The sequence below is a fragment of the Vidua macroura genome, chromosome 9 (assembly GCF_024509145.1).
Source record: "Vidua macroura isolate BioBank_ID:100142 chromosome 9, ASM2450914v1, whole genome shotgun sequence".
Lineage (NCBI taxonomy): Eukaryota > Metazoa > Chordata > Aves > Passeriformes > Viduidae > Vidua > Vidua macroura.
The window spans coordinates 32,027,966-32,048,240 of NC_071579.1; the positions used below are offsets into that span (position 1 = coordinate 32,027,966).

The 20,275-nt window shown below is 50.2% G+C and overlaps 1 protein-coding gene across 1 annotated transcript; it reads left to right on the plus strand.

The window, feature by feature from the left end:
• Positions 1 to 324: 324 nt before the first annotated feature.
• Positions 325 to 19,529, plus strand: ANKRD13C (ankyrin repeat domain 13C). Its single transcript, XM_053985170.1, has 13 exons — positions 325 to 747; positions 4,935 to 4,976; positions 6,414 to 6,518; positions 7,491 to 7,576; positions 8,595 to 8,640; positions 9,420 to 9,486; positions 10,736 to 10,880; positions 11,586 to 11,717; positions 12,527 to 12,688; positions 13,392 to 13,471; positions 14,040 to 14,138; positions 14,713 to 14,813; positions 15,575 to 19,529. The coding sequence occupies exons 1-13, from the start codon at positions 441 to 443 to the stop codon at positions 15,703 to 15,705; spliced, it is 1,503 nt and encodes a 500-aa protein (XP_053841145.1). The 5' UTR covers positions 325 to 440; the 3' UTR covers positions 15,706 to 19,529.
• Positions 19,530 to 20,275: the final 746 nt, after the last annotated feature.

The window sequence follows — 20,275 nt, forward strand, 5'->3', positions numbered from 1 at the left end:
GGATCTATCCCCGATCCCGGATCCCCGATCCCCGCTGCCGCCCCTCAGGCCGTGCCCGCTGGGATCGATCCCGGATCCCCGATCCCCGCTGCCGCCCCTCAGGCCGCGCCCGTTGGGATCTATCCCCGATCCCCGATCCCCGCTGCCCGCTGCCGCCCCTCAGGCCGTGCCCGTTGGGATCTATCCCCGATCCCCGATGCCCGATCCCCGATCCCCGCTGCCGCCCCTCAGGCCGTGCCCGTTGGGCGGATCCCGCCCCGCCCCTCGCGGTCGCTCCGTGGCTCCTCCCGCGCGCTCTCTCGGTGCGGCGCAGTCTCGCGAGAGCGGCGGCCGAAGATGGCGGCGCGGAGCCGAGGCCCGTGAGGCGCGGGCGGAGCTGCGGCCGCTCCGGGGGCTCCGGGCGGGACCGGCCCCGCGGGCTCCGAGCGCTCCCGCCGGCCATGACCGGCGAGAAGCTCCGCTCGCTGCGCAGGGACCACAAGCCCAGCAAGGAGGACGGGGACCTGCTGGCGGCCGGCGAGGACGAGGCGGCCGCGGCGCCCGGGGGCGCCTTCACGGGCGGGAAGGGCGGGCGGGCCGGGGGGCACCGCGGGCCCGGCGCGCACCGGCACCGCCCGCCGGCCCGGGCCGCCCCCGCCGGGCCCGAGCGCGGCCCCTTCCCCGTGCACGAGTGCGTGTTCAAGGGGGACGTGCGGCGGCTCTCGGCGCTCATCCGCACCCAGGGCATCGCCCAGAAGGACAGTCACGGTGAGCGGGACGCGCCGGGGGATCCCGGGGCTCGGGGCCGCGTCCCGGTGAGGCGGGAGATGCGGGTGCCGGACCGGGAAATGGGGGATTCGTTGGGGGTTTTGAAAGGGAGTTTCGTAAGGGTGTGTGAATCCCCTTTAGGAAGGATTGTGGACAAGGGATGGAAAGACGGGACACAGGGAATGACAGAGGGCAGGGATGGATGGGATACGGGGAAGGAATTGTTCCTGGCAGGGTGGGCAGGCCCTGGCACAGGTGCCCAGAGCAGCTGTGGCTGCCCCTGGATCCCTGGCAGTGCCCAAGGCCAGGCTGGACAGGGCTTGGAGCACCTGGGACAGTGGGAGGTGTCCCTGCCATGGCAGGGATGGACTTTAAGGTCCATTCCAGCCCAAACCATTCCGCAATTCCATGATTTTCGAAATATGAATGAGCACTGTCAGCTCCAGTACCAGCCCTGTGCTGGCAGAGCTGCCTCTGACCGGGTGTTTCTCTGTGCCCAAGACCCCACTGCATTTAAAAAATTCATTCTTTTTTAAGATGTCTGAGCTGTCACCTGTTTGCTTTGGGCGATGCTGAGCGGTTCCTTTGGCTGTTGGCAGAGCAGATTTTGATATTTCCCCAGGCTACAAAAATCAGTCCTTTCCCCCCCTTTCTTTTTAAATGCTGTGGCGTTGGATTTTGAGAGAGTTGTTCTCAGCTGCTCCTCTGCAAATGCTCTGTCCACGGCAGTGTCAGTGGCAGAGATGGAATCTGATCCTTGTGCTGCTCTGAAATTTGTAAATATTGAATGTCTTGCCAGGACGTTTCAAAACGTTTTAATTTGGGGGATGTTTTATACTGTTAACAATAAATCAGCCTGGGGGATCAGCTTGACCTTCATGGTTGGTTTTAATCTCTATTTTTAATGGCCGTTTCAAGAGTAACATGATCCATTTCTGCTGGAGAACTCCCAGTTCCACGCGTGTGGTGTCTGAGAAGTTGTGATAAAGGGGATGCTTGTGTTGTGTTTCTGATAAGGAGATCAGCTCTGCTTAATTGTGGTCTGCGAATTCAAAAGGAGCGCGAAGGTGAAGGATCTGTGGGGCTGGCACGGTGGCAGGAGCGATGGAATTGGGAATTCCAGCTGTGTGTGTGGTGGCACTGGGCGCTGGGAGGCAGCTGAGGGCTGCAGAGTAGCACAGGGCTCAGCTCCCAGCCAGGATGGGCAGGAGTGTTCCCTACAACTGGCACAGCGCTTTCCTAAGGGCAGGGCTCCAAATCCAGCTACAGATCTGTTTAGCCTGCCACCTTCATTCCAGCAAATCCTGCTAGAATGAAAGCACCAGACTTGGGGAGGATTTTTCCCACTCGCTCTATTCCTGCTGCTGCTTCTCCCTGTTCCTCCTCCACTTCCCCTTCAAGCAACGCAGCAGCAGCAGCTCCAAATCTTTCCTTGAAGGCACTTCCTGATCCCTCTTTGCTGTGCTGTCACCCTCAGTGTGTATCACACACATTGATTCCATCCTTTTTGAATCCATATATAAATCTCTGATTACTATCTCCCTGCTTTCCCAGCTCTGTTCCAAGCTGGGACACTTCGGGGATCTCTGACTCATCATCTCCCTCCAAGTTTTTACTTGAACTATTCAAAAAGAACCCACAACAAACCTCTCACGGCTTGACATTCCAAAGGCCTGAGTAACATTTCCCTGTTATTGTTTTCTTCCTGCCTGATTCCATCTGTCACTTGTTTACACACACTGGAACTGGGAATTATTTGGGGGAGACTCCGGCTGATGATTTGCTCAGAAATAAGCCAGAGGAATCCCGGGATGTGCTAAGGATTGGACAGAGGGGAGAGAGAACTTATTGTTAATAATCTAGGCCTGTTTTATTGTTGGTTCAGTGCAGGAAAGCCAAATCCTGTGGAATGGGAGACTCCTGCTGTTCTGCTAAAAGCAATTGAGTGTTAATTGAGTGCCTGCCCAGCTTCCTAAATTAACCTCCAAATCACTGCCCAGAGGAAGGCCAGTGTCATTATTCCCAAACAATGAGTTTCCTGGGAGAAGCCTGTAGCTACACCTAGTAGATGACTTTTAGTTTGATTATAACATGCATTTAATAGCTTAAATCCTGAGCAGACAAATCCTCTGGCTGGAAAACAGCCCTGGCTCCCTGCAGGTGTGCAGGTACCTCAGCAGAGGTGAAAGGCCACACGTCTGTGGGGACAGGTGCTGTGTTTGAGGTGTGGTTTTGGGCCAGCAGGCCTTGTTTGCCCACCTGGGTGGGCACAGGCCGAATTCCAGGAGCTGCTGGAGCACTGATTTCTTGGGAAGAGGGGCTGTGGCTGTGCTGGGCACTGATGAGGCCTCGCCTCAAATCCTGGGGTCAGTTCTGAGGCACTCACTCAGCAAAGACCCTGAGGGGCTGGAGCGTGTCCAGGGCAGGGAATGGAGCTGGGAAGGGTCTGGAGCCCCAGGAGAGGCTGAGGGAGCTGGGGAGGGACTGGAGAATCCCTGAGGGAGCTGGGAAGGGGCTCAGCCTGGAGCAAAGGAGGCTCAGGGGGGACCTTGTGGCTCTGCACAGCTCCTGCCAGGAGGGGACAGCCGGGGGGGTCGGGCTGTGCTCCAGGGAACAGGGACAGGAGGAGAGGGAACGGCCCCAGGCTGGGCCAGGGGAGAGTTGGGTTGGACATCAGCAGGAATTTCTCCATGGAAAGGGTGGTCCGTGGAAAGGCACTGGAACTGCCCAGGGAGTCCCCATGCCTGGAGGTGTCCAAGGAAGGGCTGGATGTGGCACTCAGTGCTGGTGACAAGGTGGGAATTGGGCACAGCTTGGACTTGGTGATCCTGGAGGGCTTTTCCACCCTCAGGGTTCTGTGACTCCGTGATTTTGACAATGTTTCCCCTTGGGTCAGGTAATTTGCATTTCCTGTGCACACAGTGTGGCTCCCTCTCAAACGTTTTCCTCAGGAAGGTTATTCCCCTCCCCTGCCAGAGCCTGGCAGCATCCAGGATTCCCAGTGCTGTGCTGGCTCCCAGATGTTGGAGCAGCTATTAATAGCAGCAGGAGTTGAGCTGGGTTGGTGTATAATGAGCTGGGCTGTGGCTGCCTGGGATGCAGGACACATTGAACAGCCCTGTCAGCCCCTCCTGGGCAAGCAGGGCAGAGTTCCCATCTCCATCCGAATTTCCCTGGTGCTGCAGGGCGCTGCCATTCATGTGGCAGCCTCTCCCAGATGTGCAGCACATCCTCTGCACAGAGCAGGTTCTTCCTGCTGACAAAATGGGAGTTATTCTCTAACTCTCAACCCAGTGTGTGTGTGTTAGAATTGCACAAGGAATTTGTTTTCCAGCATTTTTTTCCTCTTGACTGCTCTAAGAAGATGTTTAAATGTGCAAAATACAGTTAAATGGAAGAACTTTATGTCCTTAAGCTGCCTAAATAAAGTGTGTTGTGAGCCTGGTAGCAGCATTAATCCAGGAAAAACAGCTCTGGGTGCCTCACAGTGAATATTTAACAACAGAAATACCACCTGTGTCACAACATCGCCAGGAAAATGGGGACAGGTTTGAGAGGCTGCTGATCACCTCCAGAGCTTTCTTTGGAAACAACCAAAAGGCAGCTTGGTAGTGAAGGTGCTGTTCCTCCTCAATATGCCCAGTACTGTGGTTGTAAAAAATGAGTACTCAGTCTTTGAAAAATTAATAAAACAGGCTGTTAAATTTTTAATCAGTATCATATCTGTGAGTAGCTTTTAACCCAGATATGTCAGGCTGGGAAGGGATCAGACCCTTCAGCCCATGGGGAGCACAGGGGTTGTGTCTTTCTCAAAGACACCTCTGGACCTCTTTGCCTGGAGTGAGTTTCAAGATATCATTAAAAAGCCTCTCTTGGCCCATGAAATGTGTCTCAGTATATTTATTTTGACAATTATAATCCAAGCAAATGTCACTGCTCTGGTGGATGTTGGTGTGTTCCTGGGTTAGAGCAGGAACTGGAGTTTGCTAAGGAGGGGATTGCAGTGGATTCTGGTGACTTTAATCTCATCTTTTTATTTCTATGGTTTCTTTTAGGAAACACTCACTGCTCTGGTGGATGTTGGTGTGTTCCTGGGTTAGAGCAGGAACTGGAGTTTGCTAAGGAGGGGATTGCAGTGGATTCTGGTGACTTTAATCTCATCTTTTTATTTCTATGGTTTCTTTTAGGAAACACTCCTTTACATCTTGCTGTGATGCTGGGACATAAAGGTGGGTAGAACCATTTGTTTTGTTACCTCTTCAGTGATCCTGAAGATTCAGGGGCAAGAGTAAAAAAGATTTTTTTTTTCCATTTTCCTGAATGTGATCTTGTGTTTCAAGCCAGTGAGGTTTTCTGGAAAGAAGATGCCACATGGATTTGGAGGAGAAGAGTGGGAAGAGAAATCTGAGCTTTATTCCCAATATCCCACCTAACCCTATGCTCTGGCAGTGGGAAGCCATTCCCCCTTTCCTGTCTCCTCTTGTCCCCAGTCCCTCTGCAGCTCTCCTGGAGCCCCTCCAGGCCCTGCCAGGGGCTCTGAGCTCTCCCTGGATCCTTCTCCTCTGCAGATGAGCACCCCCAGCTCTGCCAGCCTGTTTATTGAACTGGAAATGGAATCTGGCTGGTGATTCCAAGCTGTTTTGCCTGCTCCCTGCAGAGTGATGTTCCTGTCCCGGGCACTGTTTAAGGAGCCATAAAAATCCCTCGGTGTCTTGGCTGGGTTAGTCAGGGCCTTTGTTTATCCCCACGGGAGACAGTTTATTCAGCAGGGAGGGATCTCTTCCTCCCCAGCCACTCAGCCTGCCACTGACTCACAGCTGCTGCATCTGGAATGACCAGTGCAGTTTCCTGTGGCACCTGTGGTAGGAAAATAACGCAGGAAGTCCCTGTCTTGGTGGTGAGACAGCTGGGCCCTGCTGCATCACCTCCAGACGGCTCAGGGTGGCTTCAGTGACATGTGCTGAGGTTTCCCTGTGGCTGGAAACTGAAGAACCATTTCCAAGGAGCACATGGCAACACTGAAGCCCTCCTTGTCTCCTTCAGTTTTTCCACCATCATGTCCACCTGTGGATGGGGAATGCAGAGTGTTGGTTCCACACCTCTCTGAGGCTTTCCTGGAACAGAGGTGCCTGTTTGCCCTCTTTAAATCCCAGATTCCCCAGGATGTTCTGGCACACAGGGATGTGTTGGTGCCTCAGCTTCCTCTGCCTCCCTTGACCTGATGGGAGTTGCCCCAGATCTGTGTCCCCATGATCCATTCACCCCTTGGAGAGGGATGAAGGCCCTGAGGTATTTCTCTGCTTTGTGTGTGCAGCAGAGAGAGATGATGTCATGCATTAAATATAAATATCCTTGTTCCATAGTGGTGTGTGTATCTGACATGCAGAAATATTATAAAAAGCAAACTCCACCCAACAGGAGGGCCAGGTCTCTTCAGTGTTATATAATTGGTGGCTGATCACCAATTATTTTTAGAGGTAATATTGAACAGGGAAGTGCTGGAAGTACTTGCATAAATGGCTTTGTTTGTTAGAATGAGTCAGAACCCAGATATGTGTGTTGATAATCTGTGTAATATCTCTGATATGAATTGCTTTGGGAGAGTTTTATTCTGACTGCTCCTGCTGCATCCTTTACTGTAAATAACTGTGGATATTTTGTTCCAGAATGTGCCCACCTGCTTTTAGCCCATAATGCTCCAGTAAAGGTGAAAAACGCTCAGGGATGGAGCCCTCTGGCCGAAGCCATCAGCTATGGAGACAGACAGATGAGTAAGCACCTCTTCATTCATCCCAGTTTGCCAGTTAATCCCAAACTGGGGCTCATTCAGAACAGGAGAGCAGAGCTCTCAAGCTGGGTTATTTTCCCACAGCCCTCTTTCAGCTCTCTGAAGGGTTTCTCTTAATCAGCCGAACATTTTCTATCTGAACATGATGAGGCACATCCATTTCCTTGATAAGGAATTGCACTGGGTTACATAAGCAAACTGTTAACTCTGCTCAGACTGAGGGCGCTGGGAAAGCTCTGCACGAGCACGTTCTGGGTTTGGAATGGCAGTGACAGGATCCACATGGATCTGGGCTGGGTGGGATCATCCTTGGCCTGCTCCCTGTGGTCACAGGTTTGTTTATGCATCAGATGCCAGTGGGATGTGGCTTTTAGGCTGCATCTCAAGAGGCCTGTGGGAAAATATAATTCATATATTATGCATTATTCAAATGTTATTTATTCACCTCAGACGTGGAGTAGCAAAAGGGAATTATTCTGCTGCTACTCACTGGTGGATGTTAATAGTGTTTGGTATTACCAAATGTTAATAATATTTGGTATTGCCATGTGTGGTGGTGCATTTCTGTAGAAGAAAACTCACTACATATTACACATATAAATGTATTATTAATATTTAATGCATTAGTTTATAATCTACCAACAACATTTTCATCTCAGCTCCTCACTACTGATTTTCTCAGTGGAGTAGATGTTACTCAGTATATTTGTTTCCACATATTTACTGATACCTGTAAAAACCCCCTTGACATGATTCTATAGCTCATTTTACAAACAATTATTGAGGCTTTTCTTCCTGGGGTGATCCGAGCAGGTTAAGGTGCAGTTCCTGTAACTGGGATTAATTCCTCAGGTCTGGTGAAATGTTCCATTGCATTGTTGGGTTTAAGACCTCAAATAAGACACTCACCTATAATTACCAAACAAACAGAGTTCATGGATTAATTCCTGTGTAGTTTCAGCACTCCTGAGGAAGCTCAAGCAGCAGTCCAGGGAAAGTGTTGAAGAGAAGCGACCTCGGTTATTAAAAGCCCTGAAAGAGGTGAGTTGTGCTGACACAACCAGATGGGGTGGAAAGCAGTGACTTGTGCTCTGAGTATGGACACTCTGGAAAACTGCCAGGAAGTTTTTTCCGTGTTTTTAACCAATCTGTTGCTTTTAAAAGCAATCTTGGCTCTGTTTCAAGGGGTCACAGAATTCTATTTATTTTAAGATACTACTTCCTTTCAACTTCTAGAAATTCAAATATAAAGTTTGTGTAAGGCAGACCTGCTCATCATCATTGCAATGTCAGAGTTAAAGTATCTCTATTTCATTGGATTTTTAAGGCTTTCTTAAATCTTGTATCAATGAATAATTTCCTGGTCTGTTCAGTCCCCAAATGACTCTTGCCCAGTGATGGAGGAGATTTTTGGTTTCATTCTCCATCAGCATCCAGCAGCCAATTCCCCTTGGGCACAGTGAAGTATTGCTCAGTTTGGGGACAGCAATTTGTAGAAACCCAGTTATTTATCAAAAGTGAATTAAATTGTCCCTGTGAAAGCTGAGCTGTGTTGTGATCCCTGAGCACCTCGTGGTGGGGTTGGCTCTGGCTCACACGTGCTCTGGAGGCACAGGAGGTCTGACCTGATGACTTCATCATATTTACACGAGGCCAGTGGCAATTGATCTTTGCAATACTGCTGCCTGAAACTTGACTCATTAATTATTGTATAATTAATTCTAATTCCGTGGGATTGGTTGGGATCAATCAAAGCAAGCAAAGAGCTCCATAGGTGTTTTTTAAACACATGTTTACAATAAATCTTTTGCAATCCAGGGCTTGACAGTTGAATCAGTATTAAGAAACTGTTAAAAATATGAGTTCAGATGAGTTACATCATTTTGTCATTATTGATTCTGCTGCAGCTAAAGCTTCAGTGATGTTTAAGTTCAGTGCAAATTCAAGTACAATGTTAGAGAAAGTTTTCTTTGCCAAACACAACTTCTGCCTGTCTTCCAGCAAATGTTACAGTTATTTAGCCTGAAAAGCTGTTAACACATTCTTCTTTTCTTCTCAGCTAGGTGACTTCTATCTAGAGCTTCACTGGGATTTTCAAAGTTGGGGTGAGTGCTTCCATGTCCCTTCCCCAGGGAGATAATGCAATCAGCCTGCAGCACATTTGTTCTCCTCTGCTTTGTGCTGGAACAGTCACAGTCCAGTGCTCGAGATCTGAGTCCTGAGGAGAGGACACACAACTTCTTCCTGGTTTATTTGTGCTTATTCACTTTTGGAGCTGAACTCTCTTCTCTCATCCAGTGACTCAGTGAGGAGGGGAAGTAGCTCTATGCTCTATGCTTTAAGAACCTGGGCCATGCAAGGTGTCCCTGCCCATGGCAGGGGCTGGGATGGGATGATCCCCAACCCAAACCACTCTGGGATTCCATCATTTTATGTGTTTTATTAATTTAGTAATTAATATTAATACTTTGGACCATTTCTTATGCTTGTGGCTGTTCTGCTTTAAGTGGAGCCAGGGTTTCCCTTTATATAAACTGTTAAATCCCATTAAATGTTAAATGCATTATATAAACTGTTAAATCCCAGAATTCAAACTACGAAAAGCCACAATTATTAGGATTTATAGATGGTTTTTGGAAATACAAAAAAATTGGAAATACAAATTCTCTCTGATATTGGAAGCAGAGTGTGCAATTACAATTACAAAAAAAATCAATTTTATCAAATAGAAACACCCCTGATGTTGTGTTTGATTGAGATGTTGATGGAAAATGCTGTATCTGCATTAAAACACATCCAGAATCAAACTGATGGAATGGTTTTAATGGGAATATTTTGCAGAGGGATCTCAGTGCCCTGACTGCCTTTTCTCTCCCTCCTTTAGTGCCTTTACTTTCCCGAATTCTGCCTTCTGATGCATGTAAAATACACAAACAAGGTATAAATATCAGGTGAGTGCTGCTTTTGTACCCAAGTACTTCTGTGCCAGGGAAATTCTGGATCCCAGTGAGCCTGACAGAATCCCTGAGGAGCCTGGGCACATCCATGACACAGCACTGAGCCTTGGAATTTCAGAATAATTTCAGATTATCTCTTTTGAGCTGAATATAACTTAAATATAGAGCAAGAGCAGTTCAGCTGGATAAGGCTTTATCTACCAGATGTGCCAGTGAAAAACAGAGATTGGGTATTTATAACAGAATTGCACATAAATTCCAGTATTTTGTGGAAAAGTGTTGATGCTCCAGTTAAAAAAAACCCAAAAAGTGATATAATTTCTCTCTTTAAGGTGTTTAATGTGACAAATTCTCAAACTCAGTAGAGGGTTTCAGGAGTCTCTCCAAGCTCAGCTCTTTTTAGTTTGGAATCAAATGTATTTTCTGGCATTTTCTTTAGGGGCCAAAATTTAAAACAAAGAGGCAAGAATATGATCCTGGAGATTCAGTCTGTCAAAACTTTTATTCTATTAAAGAGGCAGCTTGAGTGTGTAAAGTGAATTTTCAGGTGAAATTTGAGTCTGAGGCTGTTGCTTTCCTTCTCATTTCTGAATGCTCTGCTTGTATGAGGCCTGAACTGAGGGGATACAGATAATTACAGGTTTTTCCTTGGAATCAGAGGCAAATCTATGAGGAGTTTTAATCACCACTTAGAGGTGAAGTCACCCAGTTCAGGTTCCTTAACCACCTTTTTATGAGAAATAAATGCTCTGGCAATACTGGGTATGAATTGCTACAGAGATCCATGGTCTTAGCTCCATCCACCTTCTTCCAGTTACTCAGGTCTGCAGGAGCATTTCTTTGGTGTTGGTGGGGGAGAAAAATAGAAATAGCAATGAAAATAAATCAAATTTTAAAAAATGACCTTGTTTCTGAGTCCTCTTCAGATTTTGGGTCATGTCCCAATGTTGTTACTCAAGTCAGGACCCTGCTTAGGAGTTGTTTCTCAGTGTGTGGCATGAATAGATTCTCTCCCCCTCCCCTCCTCATGCTGGCAGTATTAAATACAATTTTCTGAAGAAAACTTTACCTTTATAGCAATTTTTTGCCAATTTCTGCATCCAGGCTTCACTTACGAAATCCTATGAAAACGTAGCCCTTTTTGTGCTTGTTTGCCATTAAAAAAATCACTTTCCTGCTTGAAAGCTGAATTTCCTCCTGCGTTTGTGGGTCATTTTTGTGAAATTTGGGGTTGTTTTCACAGGCTGGACACAACTCTGATAGACTTTACTGACATGAAGTGCCAACGAGGGGATTTGAGCTTCATTTTTAACGGTGACGCCGCACCCTCCGAATCTTTTGTAGTTTTAGACAATGAGCAAAAAGTTTACCAGCGAATACACCACGAGGTAAAGCTCTGGGAAGAGGGTGGGACACATCCCAGGCTTTTTTGGGAATGTATCAAACAAAATTTAGCCTCAGAAACACCCAGAGAACTGCAAACCAAAGAATCTTTACCTCACTTGTTCCAACTTGAGCTGTGAAGGTGACATGGAATTTTGTGAGGGAAACCAGCTTTGAATCCAGATTTCTGCTTGAGGAAAAGCTGGAATGGGAATAGACTGGAAAGATGGGGTTTAAATTATGATGTGTTGCTTTTGATCTTTCCACTGGCCTTAACTTAGGTGTCCTCAGGTGGGTTTTCAGATCTGTTCCCACTGCTTTGCATCCTTTTAGTCACCCCATGGCCACTTCAGCTGATAACAAGTGAGGGTCTGACTCACTGGACCCCCTGTAATTAATCAAGTCTTTAATTACAGCTTTATCCCCCAATCGCTTAAGCAGATGGATTATTGCCTGTGGAAAGGGTGTGGCTGCTGAGCTGCTGCATAAATCCCATTGGGATGCTTTATTCACATTAATATTCAAGATTAAACTATTTGGAAGCCATTTGGCCAGAGGTTTTATGAAACCTCTTGAAAATTCAGGAAATGCTGCTTCTGGGAAAAGATCCAGAGGACAAGGTTTATGGATTTGTATTTATTGGTGTATCTTTAGAGGGAGCAATTGTTGTTTCTTAAGAAGCTCTGAGAATTTTGGAATTTTTCTTCCAGGAATCTGAGATGGAGACAGAAGAGGAGGTTGACATTTTGATGAGCAGTGATATTTACTCTGCCACCTTATCCACCAAATCCATCACGTTCACACGGGCCCAGACGGGGTGGCTCTTCAGGGAGGACAAAACTGTGAGTGGGAGGGGAGCTCAGAGCCTGCTGCTGGGCAGGAGGGAGGAGGGAAAGGCACTGCAAGAAGCACTGGAGCAGATTTCCTGGAGAAACTCTGGCTGCCCCATCCTTGGAAATGGCCCAGGCCAGGCTGGACAAGGCTTGGAGCAGCCTGGGATGGTGGAAGATGTCCCTGCCCATGGCAGGGAGTTGGAATGGGGTGGGCTTTGAGGTCCCTTCTGGCCCAAACCAGTCCAGGATTCTGAAAGGATAAGGTGTTCAGGACAAAGGAAAAATCCCTCTCCCTGTATCCCCAGTTACCACAGGTTCATTCCATGTGGAATCTGTCTGCTGGACTGCCTTCAGCAGGAGAAAGGAGGAAGAAAGATGCTGTAGCTGTTGGGCAGGGGGAGGACAGGTTGTGCTGGGAGAGGTTTGGTTCCAGGAGGCTCTGATCTCTGCAGGTTGATTCCAGGGAGTGCAGGAAGGATTCTCTGTGTTCCTGCTAGAGAAGGGCAGGGATGGGAGTGCTGGGAAAGGGATTTCACTCAAATTATTCAACAGTCTCTGTCTTAAAGCTTCCCTTCACTCAAATTTCACCCAAATTTCACTCAAATTCTTCAACAATCTTGGTCTTAAAGCTTCCCTTCATAAGAAGTACCTGTTCCTGCTGGATTTTTGGGATTGCCCACTGCCAGCCCATGTGAGGGGCTGGGGGAATTCCAGCTCAATCCTCAAGTTCCCCTATTGCCATTATTTGATAGGCAAGAATCAAAATGGTTTTATTTTATCTTCTGTGAGTCATTAATGTCCTGATTCCTTTCGTGCAGGAAAGAGTAGGAAACTTCCTGGCAGATTTCTACTTGGTGAATGGACTTGTGTTGGAATCCAGGAAAAGAAGGGAACATCTCAGTGAGGAGGACATCCTTCGGAATAAAGCGATCATGGAGAGCCTGAGCAAAGGGGGAAACCTCATGGAGCAGAATTTCGAGGTATAATTGATAAACTTTGCCCAGGATGTGGGAGAATAATCTTGCACACCACTCCTCATGGTGCAAAATACGTAGATAATGTTTTTATTTTCTTTTGATTGGCATAATCTAAAAATCATAAACATGACCCACAAGTATAATTTTGGTGATGCATTAATGAATTACCCTGATTAGTGCACACAGGGAGAGATTTCTGTGGTTATACTGGGTATTCAGCCTTAATTTGTCTCTTAGAAGAGATGAGGGGTTTGGCTGTGGTAAATCAACTTTGGATTCTTTTAGACCCAATGTTGATTGTTGGGAATGAAAGAGAAGCCAGAAAGGCAATCGTGCTCCTTTGAGCTTCATTAAAATGGGAGGAAGCCTGTGATTAGCACCAGGAAATCAAGAGCTCTTCAGAACGAGCCAGGCTTCAGCTGGGAACACACACAGAGCTTTTAAAGTGATTAATTTATTTCTGTGTGAGCTGGAGCTGCTGCCTTGGCGCTCAGAGCCCCGAATTAACTCATTACAGTGGAGCAGCACAGCCCAGTCCTATAGAAAGTGCCCTTGGAGGCCAAACACCTCAGTGGGGGCTGAGAGCAGGGGCTGGCACGAGCAGGGCAGGCTTCCTGTGGCTGTGGTTGGAGCTGAGGGGCAGCTCCAGGTGGGAATGCCAGGGTGAGGGACGGGAGCACTGAGCTGAGCTGTGCTTGTCCCGCAGCCCGTGCGCCGGCAGTCGCTGACGCCGCCGTCCCCCAACACCATCTCCTGGGAGGAGTACATCTCTGCAGAGAGTGGCAAGTGAGTGCTGCTGGGTCTGCCAGGGGTTCCAGGGACACCTCTGCGTCCCCGGGATGGGGGTTTGGGGATCTCCACTTGGTGGGTGCTGCCTGTGTGTGGTTTTGTGGTGAGGGGAGGAGCGCCGGGTTTGGTGTCTCGGTGTTTGTTCTGCAGAGGGCTGGGAAGTGATCCTCGTGTGAGGGAGCAGTGTCAGTGCCTCAGCTACAGGCAGGGAATCCTGGAATGCTTGGGCTTGCAAGGGGCTTAAAGCCCATCCAGTTCTACCCCCTGCCATGGGCATTTCTGGGTAGTGGTTAACAGACATTTCCTGAAGGGTTTATTAACACCATGGTTATGAGGAATTATTTTATTGGAGTAGTTTTCCTGTTTTTGTCTTGTCTCCTGGTTTAGCAGAGCTCAGAGTAATGTAAATTAAGAGGTTTTTTATCTTTATTCTGCACAGCTTTACAATAAAGCAAACCCTTTGAAAGTAGGCGTTCCTCCCTGATGTTTTCCAACCCAAGTCTGTTTTCCTTCCTCCAAACCCAGGATTTCCCTGGGAAACACTGACTTTGCCTCTCCCTCACAGAGCTCCTCACCTGGGCAGGGAGCTGGTCTGCAAGGAGAGCAAGAAAACCTTCAAAGCCACGATAGCAATGAGCCAGGAATTCCCCTTAGGAATCGAATCGTGAGTCGAAGCTCCTGGCCACGGGAGCTATTCCTGTTGGGAATGTTTTAACGTGTTCATGAGCTGCAGAACCCTCCAGATCCCCAGGAATGGGAGCTGGGAGTGCAGTTGAGCAAGGAATCCCTTAAACTGGGAATCTGGGAGCTGCTGGGGCTGGGGGAGGAGCCAAGCCCTTACCTGGGCTTGATAAGAGCAGAGTTTTGGGCAGGGTTATCAGCAGCTGGTGCCTGATCCCACAGAATTCTGAAATGGTTTTCCCTGTTACAAATTTTAGCACAAAATTGTGTCCCCTGACCCAGTACAAAGCCAGGTCAGTTCCCCATGTCTGTGGAGAAGGGGGGTGGTACCTCATCCCTCATCTCCCGTGGAAAATGAGGACAAGGAATGCTATCCTGGTGTTGGTTTGTTGTAATTCTGGATGTGGGGTGACCCTGAAGCCCTGGGATGGAGGAGGGGGATGATGGCATTGTCACCTTCTCTGTCCCCTGGGCCCTTTGGATCATGTTTTCCTGTTCCAGAGGGACAGGGTGTGTGTGGCAGGAGGATCTGTCACGGCTTCTGCTCTCCTTTGCAGGTTGTTGAATGTCTTAGAAGTCATTGCACCCTTCAAGCACTTTAACAAACTTAGAGAATTTGTTCAAATGAAGCTTCCACCAGGCTTTCCTGTCAAATTAGGTAAGAGCACACAGCAACTCCTGGCGCTTTATATATCCAGGATTTTAGGTTGGAAAAGCCCTCTAAGACTGAGTCCTACCATTCCCCTGCACTGCCTCATGTCCCCAAGTGCCACATCCACACAGCTTTGAAATCCCTCCAGGCATGGGGGTTCCTCTAGGGCTGGAAAACCCTTTCCAAGAGAAATTTTCCCAAATACCCAATCCAGATCTAAACATGTGTGTTTATTCTTGCAATATGTTCAGAAGGTCTTTTTTGGAGTTTTGGGGAAGAACTCTCACTTAGGAATGTGTTGCTGGAGAGTTCAGGAGTGCTGGGGCCTTGCTCCAAGGGCAGTGGGATGTGCTGGATTATTCCTGCATTAGGGAAGGATCTCAGGTGTATTTTGTTAACATTCCTGTGATTCCTTTTATTGAAGGATTACTGGTGATAGATTTATTTTAAGTGAAAAATAGAAAACTATTGCACTTGCAGCAGATGGAAATGTCTGAGATGAGCTTATTCATGGGATAGATGACCCCAGAAGCAGTAGCCCCTTTCCCAAGGGTCTCTGGAGTTGCAGGGAGCCGTGTGAGCAGGGAGGCTGTGCTCTACCTGTGCTCAGCATTCCAGAGCAATTGGGGTTGGGAATGGCCTCAAATTCCAGCTCGTGCTCCCATTCCCATGGGCAGGGACACCCCAAGGCCCGTCCAGCCTTGCAGGGGTGGGGGTTGGTGCCGGTGCTGGCTGTGCCTTGCCCTGACTGTGCCCTGTCCCCGCAGACATCCCGGTGTTCCCCACCATCACGGCCACTGTGACCTTCCAGGAGTTCCGTTACGACGAGTTCGATGACTCCATCTTCACCATTCCCGACGACTACAAGGAGGATCCCAGCCGCTTCCCGGACCTCTAAGGGGGCTGGGAGCTCCTGGGAACGTCCACCCCGGCATGCCAGGGCCAGGGAATGGCTGCACCCCCAGCAGGGCAGAGCCGTGGGGCGCAGGGAGGGATGAACTCGTGAGCCCGCAGCGCAGGGAGGGAGCAGCAGTGTGGATGTGCTGGCACTGCACTGGGCATCCAGCCCCTCCAGCTCCCGCTTCCCAGAGCCTCCTGCTGCCATCCCCTTTGGCACAGCCGCTCCTGGCTCGGGAGCTGCCGCCCCCAGCTGGGAGGAGCTGCTGGTTTTTAAATTTTCTACACTTGTGGTGATCCACGAGGCACTGCTGGACCTTGGCACCGAGCTGGGCCCGGGGCTGGGGGTGAGGTGAGCTCCCCCTGCCCTTCCCGTGCTCCCTGTTCCCTGAGCTCCCAGCTCAGCCACAGAATGTTGGAAGGTATCCTGAAGGAATGCCTTGGCTGTAGATGAATGAACCAAATGGGCACCACTGGCACTTGGATTTCCTCCTGCACCCCAGGCAGAGCCAGCTGTGCTCTGCAGGGAGCGCCGGCCCAGCCCGGTGCTGTCCCTGCCTGATCCCTTCATTCCCCCTTCCTTCCCTGCTCCCTGCTCCCTGCCTGGCTCCCCGGGCTCCTGGGGAGCACCCCAGGGCTGCCTGGCCGGGAATGTCACTTGTTAATCCTTTATTTGAGCCTCACTTGGGAGAGGTGTCCCAGAAAGGCCGAGCACCGCCAGGTCAGTTGGTGAAGAGCTGGGAAAAGCTCAGGCATTGCCCCTTCCTGCGGGAGGAGCTCTCCCTGCGCCGGGGCCAGCGTGGTGCTCACGGGCAGCTTTCACTGCGGTGGCCCCACCTTCATTTCCTGCCTCTTCCTGTTCAAATCACAGAGAATCCCAGACTGGTTTGGGGTGGGGGGGACCTTAAAGCTCATCTTGTCCAGCCCCCCTTCATGGATGGTTCAGTGCTCCAGCTCCTCGAGCTTATTCCCATTCCCAGTTGTTCCAGTCTCCTCATCTAACAATAATCCACCTTTTTGGGGTTTGTTAGGCAAGATTTGTGCAGAAGGCTGATGGTGCTATTTGTTTGTATGAAGAAATTTAGATTCAAGTGCTGTGGTGTCATTGTACAAAAATGTAAATATTTTCCAAATTATATTCTTTGTGCACTGTAGGTAAAACTTTTCTGGAATTCCATAGAGTTAAGGATCAAAGTTTATAATGAAGAGGATCATTGATGCTCAGTGGAGGGAACAGCTGTGCTGAGCACAAGGGACAAGGGAGGGGCTCAGCACAGGGCAAGGTGTCAGGCACACCTGAGAGCAGGGAATTCCAGACTGCTGGAATCTCTGATCCATCCCAAAGAGGCTGCTCTGGGGAGGGACGTGGAGGAGGCCCAGGGAATCACTGTCAGCAAAGTCCAGGAGCACTGGAGTGGGAGCACCTCTGTGAACCTGGGGAACAGGGGAGCACTGGGACAGGGGAGCAGTGCAGCTTTCTTGTTAATTCAAACTCAAATCCAAAATGAAACTTTAGGGAAAACAAGCAAAGGGAAATGACTCCTGCCAGGGCCGTGTCAGGGCAGGTGTGGAGCATCCTCTGGGAATGATGGAACTTGTTCTCCCAAGTAAGGATGAATTCCTGACGTGTTTCACACCTCTGGGATGAACTGACACCATCTGTGCTGCTCCTGGGAGCCAGGTGGGATCCTCTGGTACAGACTGGGGATGTCCATGGGGCTGAGCTGGAGCTTGGATCTGTGCCTGTGGGGCAGTGCAGGGCTCTGTCCCCTCCCAGGGCTCCCTTTGGGATGTTTTGTGCAGCTGCAGGACCTGGGCCAGGTGCCACACAGGGACCCCATTCCTTGGGAATTCAGTGAAGGTGAAAGGTTCCTCCCCGAGGTGAATGTCACAATGTTGCTCAGTGGTACAGGGAGGATCCGTGGGTTTGTGTTTCTTTGCATTTTTGGTCATCCCAAAGTCATCCTTGGCTCCATGGAAGCATCACTGGGGCTGTGGGGCCTGGGCAGTGCAGCCACTGCTGGATCCCAGGTGGATCCTGGGCTTGGAACTGGAAAACAAAAAGGGTTTTGGGTGGCCTCCTGTGGGATTGAGGCTCCTGTGGCCCTGTCCCCTCTGGAGCAGCCCCTGCTGGGGGCTGGTGGCCGTGGGGTGTCTGCCCAAAGCCCAGGGCAGGTCCTGGAAGTGTTTCCTGTGGTTCCTGTGGCCTCTGGCCGCAGACCTGGGGGATTTTCACCCCCCAGGACACGGCTGCTCCCTGGGACACTTCCAGGGGCTGCAGGAAGCTGCTCCTAAGGCTCGTTCTGCCTTGGAACGTGGGCACAGCTTTGGGGCTGTCCTTGTTCTGGGTTACCCCAGGAAATCCTGGCTGGTCCTGCTCTCCCTGTGGAGCTGGGGGATGGGAATTCCCTGGGTTGTTCCCCAGCTCCCAGGGCAGCCCCATTGGCTCCTGGAGCTGCTGTCAGTACTTTCCCCTCCTCCTGGGATGTGTTTCCTGTGAACATTCTGGGTGAGGAGTTCTCACACGTAGGGACACCTGGGCATTCCCAATGGATGCACTGCAGGAATTCTCAATTGGAGGGACACTGGGCTGAGCCTGTGGATCCCGAGGGGCTGCCCACGTTGAGATCCATGTTCATATCCATGTTTTCTCCACTAAAGCCTGTTTTTGTCACTGGCTTGTGTTGCATGGACACAGGGAATGTTTGTGGGCCCGGATGTGTCTCCAGGGTGTTCCCAGCCCCATCCTGGGGCACAGGGTCCCTCCCCTCTCCCCTGGCTCTGGGAAATTCCTTTTCCAAGCAGCACTGATCCAGCAGAGCCTCACCTCGGCTTTTCCCGTTTTCCTGGAGGCCAGGCCAGGTGTTCCAGGAGGGTTTGCCCTGGGAGTGAGCACAGATCCGTGGATCGTGTCCGTGCAGCAGCTCCAGCTCATCCCTGTGGCCTGGGAATGTCAGGGGGACCAGGAGCAGCCCTGGACACCCCAGCTGGAGTCGGGGTCCAGGGCAGGAGGAGAAGGGAGCTGGACCAGGCTGGTGGGAATCACATCCCGCTGCTCCTGGGGGGTCGGGAATGCCCAGGCTGGGGCTCCCCTCCCACCACTTCTTTTTTTCCCGAGGTTTTTTATGGCTCTTAAAAGACAACCAGGAACTTTGCTCAGCCCAATTCCGACCTCACTGCGGAAGGATCCCGCGGGTTGTTTCTGAACCAAACTGTTCCTCTGGTCTTCCAAGCTCCTGCTCTGTCCCGTGGCAAAGGGAACACCCTGGATTTCCTCCCCGGAGCTGCTGTCCAGCCACTGCACTCCCAGCACAGCAATTCCCCATTCCTGCGTTCAGTCCGTTCGTCCTGCCCGGATGTGTTTGTGCTGGAATCCCCCCGGATTCCGTGGATATTCCCAGCCTCCCTCTGTTATTTCAAGTCTCTGCTCCTGAGTTGTATTTCCCGCCAGGAGAACTGCGTTATTTAATCCGGATTAACCAATTCCTGTAATGCTGCAGTTTCACTTTTCTTTTCCTGACAGTTTGTAACTCTCATGGAAAACGAGTCACCTCTTGGTTTTCCTGTCGTCCGCTCCCTGGTTTTCCCTTCCCTTCACTCGTAGTCACTTTGGGTTGTATCATTTGTTAGAATAAAGACCAAACTATGCTGTTGGATTTGGAAGCTGCTCCACCTGTGCAATCCAGGCTTCCCTCTCCTGTCCCGCCGGGCCTGGGCTCCGCTGTGGGAGCGGGACCGGAGGGGAGGGAACGAGCTCCTGCTGCTGCGTTCTGCAAGGGCATTTTCTTGGTCATTTTTTAAATAAAATCCTGCATTTTCATTACAGCCTCCTCTCGGCCCTCTGTGAATCCCAGGTTTTATGGGGAAAGGATGCAGGGAGCAGTTCCTGGCCTCACCTGGAGCTGAGGGAGCAGGTTGGGAACAGCTGCCCGGGAGGGAGGGGGGAAAAGGAGCCTGAAGTTCACTGAACTCTGCTCAGTCCTTCCAGAGATTTCAGCCTGGATGGAGGCTGAACCCTGGATTGGTTCTTCTGGGCTTGGGTTTTTGGTTTTTTGAGGGAGGGCTGGGAGCTTTTTTTGGGGGGTGGGGGTGTTTGGAGGGATGGGGTTGGGGTTTTTAGTTTTTAAACAGCCTTGCTCTCCTGCCCCCAGCATCAGCCCCTGAGTTGAGAGAGGGATCAGGGCCTCCCTCTGTAGGTACAGATCTGCTGATGGAAAATCTCCTGTTTCTAAAGGGGCAGGAAAACTTCCAGGAAGGGCTCCAGCCACTGCCAGTTAAAACAAAGATTTTTATAACTGCAGTTGTGGCTCTGAGCTTGCTCCAACTGCTCCCTGCCAGGCAGGGTCTCCCCAGAGCCTTCTCTTGCTTTTCATCCACCAGCACTCCCAGGCCCTTCTCAGCAGTCCCACAAACCTCCACATTCCCATTTTAACCCATTTCCCCCCCCCAAAAGTAAAACAATTCCTTCTTCACTGTAACAGGGAGATGGAAAAGTCTGCTGTAAGGAATGAGGTAAAGTTTGGTGCAGCCAGAGGTGGAAATAAAACCCAGCAGTTTTCTAGGAAGAGGAG